The 13552-nt window shown below is 44.9% G+C and overlaps 1 protein-coding gene across 1 annotated transcript in view; it reads right to left on the bottom strand.

The window, feature by feature from the left end:
• The window catches only part of gabrb1 (gamma-aminobutyric acid type A receptor subunit beta1), a 51477-nt gene extending 38485 nt beyond the window's left edge, over positions 1-12992 (bottom strand). The window contains exons 1-3 of the mRNA XM_052150824.1: positions 12873-12992; positions 12639-12730; positions 12459-12526 (exon numbers count right to left, since the gene is read on the bottom strand). Of these exons, the coding sequence (XP_052006784.1) occupies positions 12459-12526; positions 12639-12730; positions 12873-12970 (258 nt within the window). The 5' untranslated portion in view covers positions 12971-12992. The remainder of the gene's footprint in view (positions 1-12458; positions 12527-12638; positions 12731-12872) is intronic.
• Between the last annotated feature and the right edge of the window lie 560 nt (positions 12993-13552).

Below are 13552 nucleotides of genomic sequence, written 5' to 3'. Positions count from 1 at the left end.
AGATTGCACAGTATGAGAGAATTAAAAAAAAATACTAAATAACTAAATACAGAAGCATTCCCGTTGTGAAATAGAGCGAATGCGGAGCTGCTGTTCCACTTAATCAAAACTTGTGTGTTGAGTGACTTAAAGGAAGCATGCCGGCGTTAAAGTTCAAATAATAAGGAAGTAGGTCATGTAAATAATTACAAACTATAAACTGGCATTTCTCTGTGCAGTCAGCACCACTTCTATGAGTCGCGTGAAGTGTCACGATCTAAGAGAGAGAGAGATTGAAACTGCACCCGGCTGAGACACACTGTTTCGGGGACGCTCATCACTTGAGCACGCGCTTGCTGCAGCTAGATCATAACGTGATGGCTCATGATTTATAATATATGTCACTGTGTATTTCTTAGAGTAAAGAAAATCGGCAATATGCAGCTTTATTAATAAGAGAGAGTTTGTTTTTTTGTGAGTTAAAGATGGATTGAAGTGAACAGAAAGGTGATTGAAGGTAGTCTTTGCCCGATTATAAACTGCAACAAAATACATTTTTGATTTGTTTTTGTTTTGGCTTGTTTTCCAATATAAATATCTAAACCTATTTTAAAGCAGCAATTAAAATATCTAAAATTAGGAGCATTCACCTGAGAAGAAGCAAAGAAAATATTTAAACTTGCTTTTAGAGAACAGATCTGTAATATAAGTACATTTTGTTTTTACTGCACTCGCAGAATTATAACCAAGTGAAAAAATACACTTATATACAAAATACATTTTTATTTAAGAAACATTCTCTTAAAGCAAGTCTAAATATCTTATAAGTTGCTTCTCAATTAAGTGTATCTTGATTTAAGTATTTTTAGCCAATTTAAATGGAAAATAAGACAAAAACACCTGAAAACAATTACAGTTAATATTTTACTAAATTAAACTTAATAAAAAGTTTGTTTTTTGCCTTTAATTCAGAGAATGTTATTTAGAGGTATTTTTGTCCTCTTTATTGTTAGTAAGCATGTTTATACAACCTTTTATCTCAGGGCACAAGCTGAATAGTTGGATAACAGATGATGAATAATCGTTACAATAATTGCCCGAATAGTCGAATAATTGTTGTAATAATCATAAGATTATTTGATTAACAAAATAATTGTTAGTTGCAGCCCTATTACTGAAATGTGAAACACTGCCCCTAGTGGCCAAAGTGGCAAGTACTGTTGTGCGTGGGTGAGCTCCGTTTTGAGGGTGTAATGTCCACGGATGGGCAACGAAAGCGAGTTGTTTTCAGAAGAGTTGTTTTAAAAAATTTTATCAATTGTGTTGTCTACACGACATGGGTTCTGGTCCCATGGAAACCAGGAAGTAATCACATTCATATAAACAATGGTGAGCGTAATTCAGAGGTTGCCATTTTTTGTTGGGGTTTGTGTTTGGGGAAGTTAATAAAAAATGTATTCCTATTTAGTGCATTAAATTATTAACAATTAATAATACAACTTGCTTTTAGCACCACCCATTGGACATCACACCTCAACTACACTTCCAGCTTTGGTCACTAGGGGCAGTGATTAGAATTTCAGTAAGCACAGACCAATTTCAGAAGCAGAGATTTCGACCTCTTGTTGCCAGATTTTTAGCACTAAACAATGCAAGTTCTCACATGAATATGAGAGCCACTGTATATGACATCCTTTCATAGTGTTTACAAATGTGCAACGGACATCAAGATTTTCACAAGTCTATTACTTACATTTTGGGTTGTTACTCACCATGCCTTCAGAAGACTTGCGATATGACGTACAAGCCACATGGTTTACTTTTATAATACATAGGAGTACTTTTTTAAGCTTTAAAATTAGTCCATATCAACTGACTGTATTGAAAAGACAGGCCTGGACATTGATAATTTTGTTTTCTTTGGTTCTCCACATAAGAACGAAAGTCATACGGATTGATGCAATGAGCTGCTCTTCATCTGAGTGGGGCAAAACTTTTAACTACATTTTTGTCACGGTTTTTAAATCCTATGTCTCTTCCTTGTCTCGTGCTTTGTTTATTACTTGTGTGTGTGTGTGTGTGTGTGCGTGGATGTGTGGGCGTGACGACTCGTTACCGTGATCAGCGCTCAGCCGCAATCACTCCTCTTCACCAGCTGTTACTCATTTCAATTCCCTTTAAATACTCACCACTTTCTCATCTCCTTGTCAGATCGTTTGTTTGTGATGTCCGGTTGTGTTGATCCCTCTGAGTTCCAGTCCAGTTCCCTCATTGTCCCTGTTTTGTGTTCAGTTGGCTGTTACCCGGATTCGTCGTGTTTGTTCAGCACTCCTCATCACTCTTCTCACCCCATTCATCTGACCATTGGAGCCCCTGCGTTACTAAACCTTCACCCCGGACTTTTCCCCAATCTTCACATTTTGACTGTCAATAAATTTATTGTCACTTGCAACTTGCTTCCTAGCTTCATTCGTGACAGAACGATCTGACCACAAGACGGAAGCAGCGAGTAACAATTCAGACAGTCTAGAAGAATTTGTGAACAACAGCAGACTTCGTATGGAGAACCAAGAGAAGAATCTCAATGACACAGCCCGCGCTGTTCAGGCTTTAGTGGCGCAGGTGTCCGGACTCACCCAGCAAATCAAACTTCTGCGAGCTCCCACTGCGCTGCCCGCACCGCTGATTCCTCAACCACCATCAGCGGTCCCCTCCCAGTCAGAGCCCCGCCTACCGGTTCCAGAATTATATTCAGGTGAACCCAGTTTTTGTCGAGCTTTTCTAACACGATGCTCAATGCATTTTTCTCTAAAGCCCAGAACATTCTGTGATGAAAGAACCAAGGTCGCCTTTGTCCTGACGCTACTTTCTGGGAGAGCGGCACTATGGGGAAGAGTGGTGTGGGAGAACCAGGACGAATGCTGAGCCTCGTTCCAAGCGCTCTCCGCGGAGATGAAGCGGGTTTTTGACCGCGCTGTTTCCGGTAGAGAAGCAGCCAGAGTGCTGGCCGACTTGTGTCAGGGAGAGAGATCCGTATCGGACTTTTCTATCGAGTTCCGGACCCTAGCGGCGGAGAGTCAATTGAACGAGGAGGCGCAGTGGGACATGTTCCTGCATGGGCTGGCTGACCGCGTCCAAAAGGAGATATACGCCATGGATCTCCCCACCAAGCTCAACGACTTGATCGCCTTGGCATTAAGAGTGGACGCGAGGCTGTCCAGAGTGGAACGGCGAGTACAGACCAACCGTCCTTTGGGAGGCCAACGTTCTGGAGGCGGGGACGCGTTCAGCCCCGTCTGTGATCCCGAGCCCATGCAGGTGGGTCGAGCCCGGCTTTCCCGGGAGGAGAAGGAAAGGCGGAGATCCCAGGGCCTTTGCATGTACTGTGGAGGAGCTGGACATTTCGCCTACAACTGTCCTTTAAAAGGACCTGCCCGATAGTAAGTATGAGGCTACTATCGGGTGGGATCTCCGCCGAGAAGACCTCATCCACATCTACTCTCCTTCCGGTAAGACTCCAATGGTCAACCCACCGTCACGACTGTCGAGCACGTCTGGATTCTGGGGCCGAAGGTAATTTCATGGACTACACTTTTGCACTCAACCACCAAGTCCCCCTCAGGTCTCTCACTCATCGGATTGCTGTACACGCCCTCAATGGCCAGGAACTTCCCACCATTTCCCTAGCCACTGAAGACATCACTCTCATCACGTCAGGCAATCACACCGAGACCATCTCCTTCTACATACTGGACACTCCTCTTGCCCCCATCGTCCTTGGACATCCCTGGCTCACCCGTCACAACCCTAAAGTGGGCTGGCAGTCTAAGTCCGTGTCGGCGTGGAGCACTCAATGTCATAAGTCTTGTCTTGTGTCTGCCTGTCCGTCTGTTTCTGTCCCTGTGTTTCAGGAGGAGACTGTGGATTTATCTAACATGCCCGCGGAGTACCTGGACCTGAAGGAGGTGTTCAGTAAGTCTCGGGCGGCTTCTCTCCCTTCACATCGTCCCTATGACTATCCCATAGAGTTATTGCCAGGTACGTCTCCGTCTAAGGGCAAGTTATATTCACTCCCGGTTCCAGAGAGGGAGGCTATGGAGAAATATATTTCTGATGCTCTAGCTACAGGATTCATCCGCCCTTCCTCTTCTCCAGCGGGGGCGGGATTCTTTTTTGTGGGGAAAAAAGATGGATCTCTGCGACCTTGTGTTGATTACCGGGAGCTGAACAACATCACGGTAAAGAATACTTATCCTCTACCGTTGATGTCTTCCGCTTTCGAGAGGTTGCAGGGAGCATCTATCTTCACGAAATTGGATTTACGTAATGCATATCATTTGGTCTGCATTAGGGAGGGGGATGAATGGAAGACCGCTTTTAACACCCCCAGGGGGCACTCTGAATACTTGGTCATGCCGTTCGGCCTGTCCAACTCCCCAGCGGTCTTCCAGGCACTAGTTAATGACGTGCTGCGAGACATGGTCGATCAGTTCATATATGTTTACCTGGATGACATATTGATTTTTTCTTCTTCTCTCCAGGAACATGTGCAGCACGTCCGACTAGTGCTTCAGAGGTTGCTAGAGAATGGGCTTTTTGTCAAGGCGGAGAAATGCGTTTTTCATGCACAGTCTGTTCCTTTCTTAGGGTACATCGTGTCGGTTGAGGGAATGCGCATGGATCCTGAGAAGATCAAGGCTGTGGTAAATTGGCCAAGCCCAGAGTCCCGTAAGGCCCTACTGAGATTTCTGGGGTTCGCCAATTTCTACCGCCGTTTCATTCGCAATTTCAGTCAACTAGCCGCGCCTCTGACCGCCTTGACCTCCCCCAGAACAACGTTCAGGTGGTCAGACGCAGCTGAGGCTGCGTTTGCCAAACTGAAAGGCTGCTTCGTTTCAGCCCCCATCCTGATAACCCCTGATCCGTCACGTCAGTTCGTGGTGGAGGTCGATGCGTCAGAGGTGGGGGTAGGCGCAGTGCTATCCCAGCGTTCTCCTTCAGACGACAAGATACATCCTTGCGCGTTTTTTTCTCATCGCTTGTCCTCGGCCGAACGTAATTATGACATTGGTAACAGAGAGTTGTTGGCAGTCAAGTTAGCTTTAGAGGAATGGCGGCACTGGTTGGAGGGTTCGGGGGTACCTTTTATCGTCTGGACCGATCACAAGAACTTGGAATACATTCGCACAGCTAAAAGATTAAACTCCAGGCAGGCTCGGTGGGCTCTTTTTTCGGTCGTTTTGATTTTACTCTCTCGTACCGCCCGGGTTCCAAGAACATCAAACCCAGTTCTTTATCACGTATTTTTGATCGCTCCGAATGCCCGTCCACTCCCGAGTGCATTTTACCAGAGACGCTATTCATCTCTACACTCACATGGGAGATCGAATTGAAGGTCAAGATGGCCTTAGAAGGGGTAACGCCCCCGGCTCGGTGCCCACCGAACCGTTTGTTTGTGCCGGAGGGGCTACGGTCCAGCGTTATTCAGTGGGGACATTGTTCTAATGTGGCTTGTCATCCAGGAGTTAATCGAACTAAGTTTTTAGTCAAGCAACGATTCTGGTGGCCTCTGATGGCTCGTGACGTTCACAGTTTTGTTTTGGCTTGCTCAGTCTGTGCCACTGGTAAGAGTTCCAATCGACCCCCAGACGGGTTACTTCAACCGCTGCTGGTGCCGTCGAGACCCTGGTCCCATATCGCTCTAGATTTTATTACCGCCCTCCCACCCTCCCAGGGGCACACGGTAGTTTTAACCGTGGTGGACCGGTTCTCGAAGGTGGCCCACTTCATTCCCTTGCCCAAAATACCCTCGGCCAAGGAGACAGCGGTGATTGTCATTGACCACATCTTTCGGCTACATGGCCTCCCGACAGATGTTGTCTCTGACAGAGGACCCCAATTTGTGTCCAAATTTTGGCGAGAATTTTGTAAATTACTGGGAGCGACTGTCAGTCTGTCCTCAGGGTTTCATCCCCAGAGCAATGGTCAATCTGAGCGAGCCAACCAGGACTTGGAGAGAACGTTACGATGTTTGGTATCCAAGAATCCTTCCTCGTGGAGTCAGCAACTGTCTTTGGTTGAGTACGCCCACAACACGTTACCAGTATCATCCACGGGCCTATCTCCGTTTGAGTGTAGTGTAGGTTACCAGCCACCTATTTTTCCTAGTCTGGAATCCGAGGTCGCGGTCCCCTCCGCTCACGCCTTCGTCCAGAGGTGTCACCGCACTTGGACTAGGGCCCGTGAGACTCTACTCCAAGTGGGGTCACGCACCAAGGCCAAAGCTGATAGCCACCGGTCTAGGCCTCCCGTATATGTCCTTGGTCAAAAAGTGTGGCTTTCTACTAAGAACATTCCTCTCCGCTCCGTATCTAATAAACTTGCACCCAAATTCATTGGCCAGTTCACTGTCACCAAGATTGTTAGTCCGGTGGCAGTCCGCCTCAACCTTCCTCCGGCGTACAGGAGAATTCACCCCGTCTTTCATGTATCCAAAATAAATCCCGTCTTTTATTCCCGCATTAATCCGCCGGTTCCGGCCCCCCCCCGCCGCGACTCGTAGATGGGGAACCTACTTATTCGGTCAATCGTATACTGGACTCAAGACGGAGGGGACGCGGATTTCAGTACCTGGTGGACTGGGAAGGTTACGGTCTGGAGGAGAGAAGTTGGGTACCGGCCAGAGACATTCTGGATCACTCCCTTATCGATAACTACAATCGGCAGGTAAGGGGGTACTGTCACGGTTTTTAAATCCTATGTCTCTTCCTTGTCTCGTGCTTTGTTTATTACTTGTGTGTGTGTGCGTGGATGTGTGGGCGTGACAACTCGTTACCGTGATCAGCGCTCAGCCGCAATCACTCCACTTCACCAGCTGTTACTCATTTCAATTCCCTTTAAATACTCACCACTTTCTCATCTCCTTGTCAGATCGTTTGTTTGTGATGTCCGGTTGTGTTGATCCCTCTGAGTTCCAGTCCAGTTCCCTCGTTGTCCCTGTTTCGTGTTCAGTTGGCTGTTACCCGGATTCTTCGTGTTTGTTCAGCACTCCTCATCACTCTTCTCACCCCATTCATCTGACCATTGCAGCCCCTGCGTTACTAAACCTTCACCCCGGACTTTTCCCCAATCTTCACATTTTGACTGTCAATAAACTTATTGTCACTTGCAACTTGCTTCCTAGCTTCATTCGTGACACATTTTGGTGCTGATGTGTGAATGGTAGGAATACAAAAAAAAGATGGACACCTGCTGTATGTGTGAATAAGAGATTTACTGGAAAAGTTAAACTCGCTATTTTACTGCAATGTAATGTTTCTGTGTGTGAAATTGGCTAGCCAATGCAGGAGCATTTATGGTAAAAGGAAAGATCTGGCAAAAAGAGAAGCAGTGACTGCATTAAGAAGAGCTGACCTCCAGCAATATTATTAGGGGGAGCAGAAGAATCTTTTAATTTAACAATGTTTCTAAATTGGATATTTAACACCGGTTTTGGTCACTCCTTCACCAAATCACCTTTCTATTCTACTGATAAGGTTTGCACTGCTACTGAACCAGAGATTTTCTGTGCTATAAAGCAAAGCAAAGAACAGCAAGCAAAGACAGAAAATCTGGTGCTTCAATCATGTTGAGTTATGGAAAGTAATGGAAATCATGTCAGAGTATGTTTGTTCATTTCAAACCAACATACGAGCAAGTGAGTTATAAGAACAAACTAACAAGAGAGATACACCTATGTATCTTGTATTATTCTGAACACACAAACTAAAACTGGAAGTTATAACAGAATGCACTGGGTGGTGCTGTTGAGTGTGGACACCAGTTTGTTGAACAAATGGTTCTGTTACTCAGTACATTCAGATGGACACCAGAAAAGTGGGTTATTTTGAGAATGTGGCTTACTGTGAGAAAGCTGGGTACACTTTACTCTTGTATATGTGCAGCTCGTCAGAAAGCAGCGTCCCCATAGCAACGTAATCCCTGCAACACTTCCAAGAAAGACTATGCTAAGGGAGGTAAGGGACATTCCATAATTTAAACTAGTGTGTATAAATGAGTATAGTTTACTGAGCATTTGGATATGCTTGTTTTTCTCAACAAAAACATGACATGAGATACAATATAAACATAATAACTATTATATGGCACGTGTTTATACTCGTCCTGTACATTAACTGCATCAGTCTACTTCATTAGCATTTTTTTCCTTCGCTTTGCGTGAGCTTAAATGCTTTCATTCTATTCTTTTTTGTTTTAATGCATTGTATGTTTAAATATATATATATATATATAAACATAGGACATGATTTAAGCTTGTATTGATTCTAATTAGGAGCTTGTTTTTTTAATGGTGATACAACCTTTATGACTAAAAAATTATTTTATAAATTCTCTTTCTCATGAATTACCTTCATTTAAATAATAGAATATTCTAATATAAATTTTTTATGAGCTTAAATATTTGAATACCAAATTATTGATGAATGCCCATCCCTAATGGATGAATATACACTGTATAATAGTATTCCTGCATACAGCTAATCTGATCATACAAATTCTAGTTATAAATCAAAAGTATATTTTTAGAAATATATTAAAAGACACAATCCTGGGGCTAACACTAACTATCTCTCTACTGCAGCTCACTAACTCCCGCCGCCATGTGTCCTCCCTGAAAAGCATCCCAATTGCTAAAAGAATGAATGTATGACAAACTACCACAGAAACGGCTTTGTTCAGGCCCTCTATCCATAATTCACAACAAAAAAAAAACATTTTCCAGCATGAGAAATGTGACACCATGTCATAACTAATGTCCACTAGTAAAACCTCCGCCTTTAGACCTTGAGTATTCTAGAAAACCCACAGAGTACATCAGATCTACACAGAATTGTTATGATAGTGTGAAGGTAGGAGAAGGCAGACGTGAGGTTCGGGTCTAAATGCGGTTCTTTATTAGCAGGAAAATAATAATGACACAAACACAGGAACAAATGAAAGGTCCACGATGGGAAAAGAAAGTAAAACACGGAAGAACATTCAGGGGCCACACAGGTTGGGAAAACATCCACGAAGGGCAGGGTTACCTCGAACAAACACCCGAAGGAAACAAGAGTGAACATCAGAAAACATACCAGGAGACATCAGCAACGAACATGAAACGTCACATTCAACATAACAGCACAACAAAAGACACCAAAGAACATAACAGAACCCCCCCTCAAAGGATCGGATTCCAGACGATCCAAAAAAAAACAAAAGACAAAAAGGACCCACAAAGAAAAAACAAAATGAGGGTACCAGGGGCAAACAGACAATCCAAGAGACCACAAGGGGCAGTCAGACAGTCCAGGGGGGCACAAGGGGCACGGACACAGTCCACGGGGGTACAAGGGGCACGGAGACAGTCCACAGGGCCACAAGGCAAGGGCAGGTTCAGGGGGCCTAGGAGATGGCCACAGGACAGAGGCCGGTTTAGATGGCCCGGGAGCTGGCCAAAGGGCCCGGGCCGGTTCAGGGGACCTGGGAGGTGGCCACAGGACAGAGTCTGGTTGAGGTGGCCTAGGAGGTGGCCGTAGGGCAAGGGCCGGTTCAGGGGGCCTGGGAGGAGGAGTGGCCACTGGGGGAGCCGGCGGAGCTGCATGAGGCGGGGCCGAGGGAGGCCCGGGAGGTGGAGCCGAGGGAGGCGATGGCTTAGAAGGCTCAGAAGGCGGAGCTGAGGGAGCCACTGGAGGCGGAGCTGGGGAGGCTCAGGAGGTGGAACTGAAGGAGGCTCTGGAGGCGGAGCCGTAGGAGGCTCGGGAGGTGGAGCCGAGGGAGGCTCAGAAGGCAGAACAAAGGAAGGTTCAGGAGGCGGAGCCGGGAGAGGCTCGGGGGGCTCAGGAGGCAGAGCCGAGGAAGGCTCAGGAGGCGGAGCCGTAGGAGACTCGGGAGGCGGAGCCACAGGAGGCTCGGAAGGAGCCGTAGGAGGCTCGGGAGGCGGAGCCGTGGAAGACTCGAGAGGCTCTGGAGGCGGAGCCCTGGAAGGCTCAAGAGGCGGAAGCCTGTCTTCTCTTCCTCCTCCGGACAGACGAAGTGGACCGCGCTGGCTCGTGGAAGGCGACTGGTGTGGGGGTGAGCTCACTGACAGATGGGGCTGGCATGACAGGAGCCAAGGGTGACTGGAGAGCCACCACTGAGGGAGGAGAGGTAGGGTCCTCCTCAGCGACGCCCACAGTGAACGGTGAGCCACAGACCAGTAAAGTCGCCTCCATGAAGTCACGGAGCGTCCAGTAGCGAGTTGCCGGTGGCAACCGCTCCTTCAGCCAGCCACTCAGGTTGTCCCTGAAGAAGACCACAAGGGAGGAGTCCGGGAAGTCTGAAACATTCGCCAGGTTAAGGAAATCGCGGATGTGGTCCTCTATAGGGTGGTCTTCTTGCTTTAAACAGAGTAGACGGTAGTTTGCTTGCTGAACCGCTAGATCCATTGTAGGGTCGATCATTCTGTTATGATAGTGTGAAGGTAGGAGAAGGCAGACGTGAGGTTCGGGTCTAAATGCGGTTCTTTATTAGCAAAAATAATAATGACACAATCACAGGAACAAATGAAAGGTCCACGATGGGAAAAGAAATTAAAACACGGAAGAACATTCAGGGGCCACACAGGTTGGGAAAACATCCACGAAGGGCAGGGTTACCTCGAACGAACACCCGAAGGAAACAAGAGTGAACATCAGAAAACATACCAGGAGACATCAGCAACGAACATGAAACGTCACATTCAACATAAGAGCACAACAACAAAAGACACCAAAGAACATAACAAGAATAAATGCACAAGGCTGCACCTGAAGCAATTTTCAGAACACATTTTATTTCACAATTTTCAGAACACATTAACATTATTTGCTAAAAATACTTTTCATTATAAATAGTCATTAATATGTTAGAACTATTACATGGTTATTTAGTGACGTAATGATGTCCGGTTTAGTGAGCTGATCATTTCAAAGCATATTCTCTTTAAATGCTTTAGACACACAGAACATCTCTGCATTTGTGCATCACTGTCTAAACTGGGTGCTTTTTGAAGTGGTTCATTGAAACAAACGGTTCGAAAGAGTCAAACTTCCCATCACTAGTTGTGAGTCTGTGACACTGGATTGACTCTCTTTCAGCAGAGAGGGAAAAATATTAATAATGAATAATTAAATAAATACTCAAAATCTGTGTGTTTTTTTTAATAATGTGTTAATTATTTATTATATTCTATGTAGATAAAATATTATAGTTTGTAGCTAGCCAGTTTGTGTAAAGATATGTGCCAAAAATTATTATTACTAATCTCATTATCCTACATACATGACAATCATAATCATCTTCATTGAAAATTGCCTTTTCATCTTTTTCAGAGTGATATTTCTATAGTTAATAGGATAACATAGTTTTAACATAGAGTCACTACTATGTTTTAATATACCCATCACTTAAACCTACTCCTCCTTTAAGGGTGTAAGTGTGTGAACAGTGTATATGGGGTTGTGCAACCATGTTCCACATTGAATTGCTTATTTTTGTGTTTTTTTTTTTTTTTTTGCTGAGTCAGAGCTAGGATTGCACAACAATCATAATGAAACGCAATGTCCCTCTGAACTTGGTCTAAGTAACCGACTGTTACTTAGTAAATGTGTTTGTGCGTGTGTGTGTGTTAGCGAGAGAAAGAGCAAGAGAGAGAAACACTTTTGCACAGGTTAACATACTCTCAGAAACATACATGCACACGCATAGTCCTTCTCACTGAAGGGAAAGTTCACCCCAAAATGTTAATTCTCTAATTATTCCCTAATGTTGTTTCAAACCCATATGCGTTTTTTATGTAAATTAAACACATAAGGATACATTTGTAATATTCTTTACTTAGTTATTTTCCACAATGACACTGCATGGTGACCATGGCTATCAAAATCCAGATAAATCAATACATTTTGGCATGTTACAAAAAGCAACTGAATGACTTCAGAAGACACTAATTAGTCTTTTTGAGTCATATCGTGGACTACTTTTATGGAACTTATTGGTTCTTTCAGGAGTTGTACAGCCATGGTCATATAAACAGTCATTGTGTGGAAAAGCCGCACAAAGTTTCTTCAAAAATTCTCCTTTTGTGTTCCATAAAAATAATATAAAAATAACAGCATATTTGTTTTGAAATGGCATGTAGGTAAATAATGATATAATTGTAATTGTTGTTTGAACTGTTACTTTAACACTGCCTTGACGAGACTGGACATCCTGTGATGTGCTGAGTCAAAAGCTTAAATCTAAAGCTTAGTTCTGCTCTGATTGGAAGCGAAAACATGCAGCACATACATTCTTTATGTTCCAGCAAACTCTAGTGTATTTCCACCACTTCATTCTTCACTTTAACATTAACAGGTTGTGATGACAATAAAACAGTCAGAACAGTGATGCGCAGCACATGTGGACTTAACGGTACTCACCATGTTCACTTCCGACACCATATCGATACTGGCGATATCAATACTCATACCGACGTCAACCGGAGGACCTGCAAAGCGCACAGACACCTCAATCTCTTCGGATAGTTTAATGATTCATCAAAATGGTGACAACCATGTGTAGACGCACAGAAGTGTTGTAAATCAATACAATTTATTTACCTCCAAAGTCAGGCCTGAGACGAATGTCGTAGCCTTTGAGTAGTTTATCCACGGTGACTTTGACGTAAGACATGTTGTTCGGTTCGTTTGCACTGGGGAGTAGTGTGATGTTTAAGAAACTGTGTGTCTCAACCGGCAGACTGATCACACACACACACACACACACACACACACACACACACACACACACACACACACACACACACACACACACACAAGCATAGAGTGTCTTACCTGTTCGCCGGCGGGCTACGACCAAGCGTTAAAGCCACAAGCATGAAAAACAGGATTCCAGGGCGCCAGTGATCCCGCGCGATCAGCTTCGCTCTCATGATAGCACAAAACAGACAGCGGAGGAAGCGGTAAACTATTCTGAAGAAGCGGTAACGCAATTTCAACTACACAGCGACGCATGCGCGACGATGTGACCAACATCAAAATACTGGAACGCAAAGAAATTAGCAACTCTAACAAATACCAAAGTGGCAGGGTGAGAGCGCGCGAGAGGTGATATTGTTTCTGTCTGGTTTCCTGGTGCTGATGCTGCGGTCGACCAGGTCACGGGAATGCTGAAGCGTATCAGTATGCCGGTCAGATCCCATCGTCTCTGGCGCGCTGAGCTTCAGCGGGTCACTGAACACCAAAGCTTATGGCACTCCTTTCATGTGTGTCATCCATGACAAGAGAGAGAGAGAGCTTGAATGTACATTTGCTGTGACATTTATGCACCTATCCGCGCGCGCGCGTGCGTGCGTGTGTGTGTGTGTACCTGGACGTCTGGCTCAAGAGTCCTTCCTTTCGCGCCATCTTTCCATTTTCCACTCGTCACCCGCCAGAGATAAAGTGAATTATTTGTTAGAAACTCGGAAAACGCATTAAAACAGCATGCAGGCAAAAATAAATAAATAAATCTC

This window comes from Xyrauchen texanus, chromosome 20 (genome assembly GCF_025860055.1).
Source record: "Xyrauchen texanus isolate HMW12.3.18 chromosome 20, RBS_HiC_50CHRs, whole genome shotgun sequence".
Classification (NCBI taxonomy): Eukaryota; Metazoa; Chordata; class Actinopteri; order Cypriniformes; family Catostomidae; genus Xyrauchen; species Xyrauchen texanus.
Note: the sequence above shows the minus strand (reverse complement) of the source record. Positions and strands in the feature narration are given on the sequence as shown.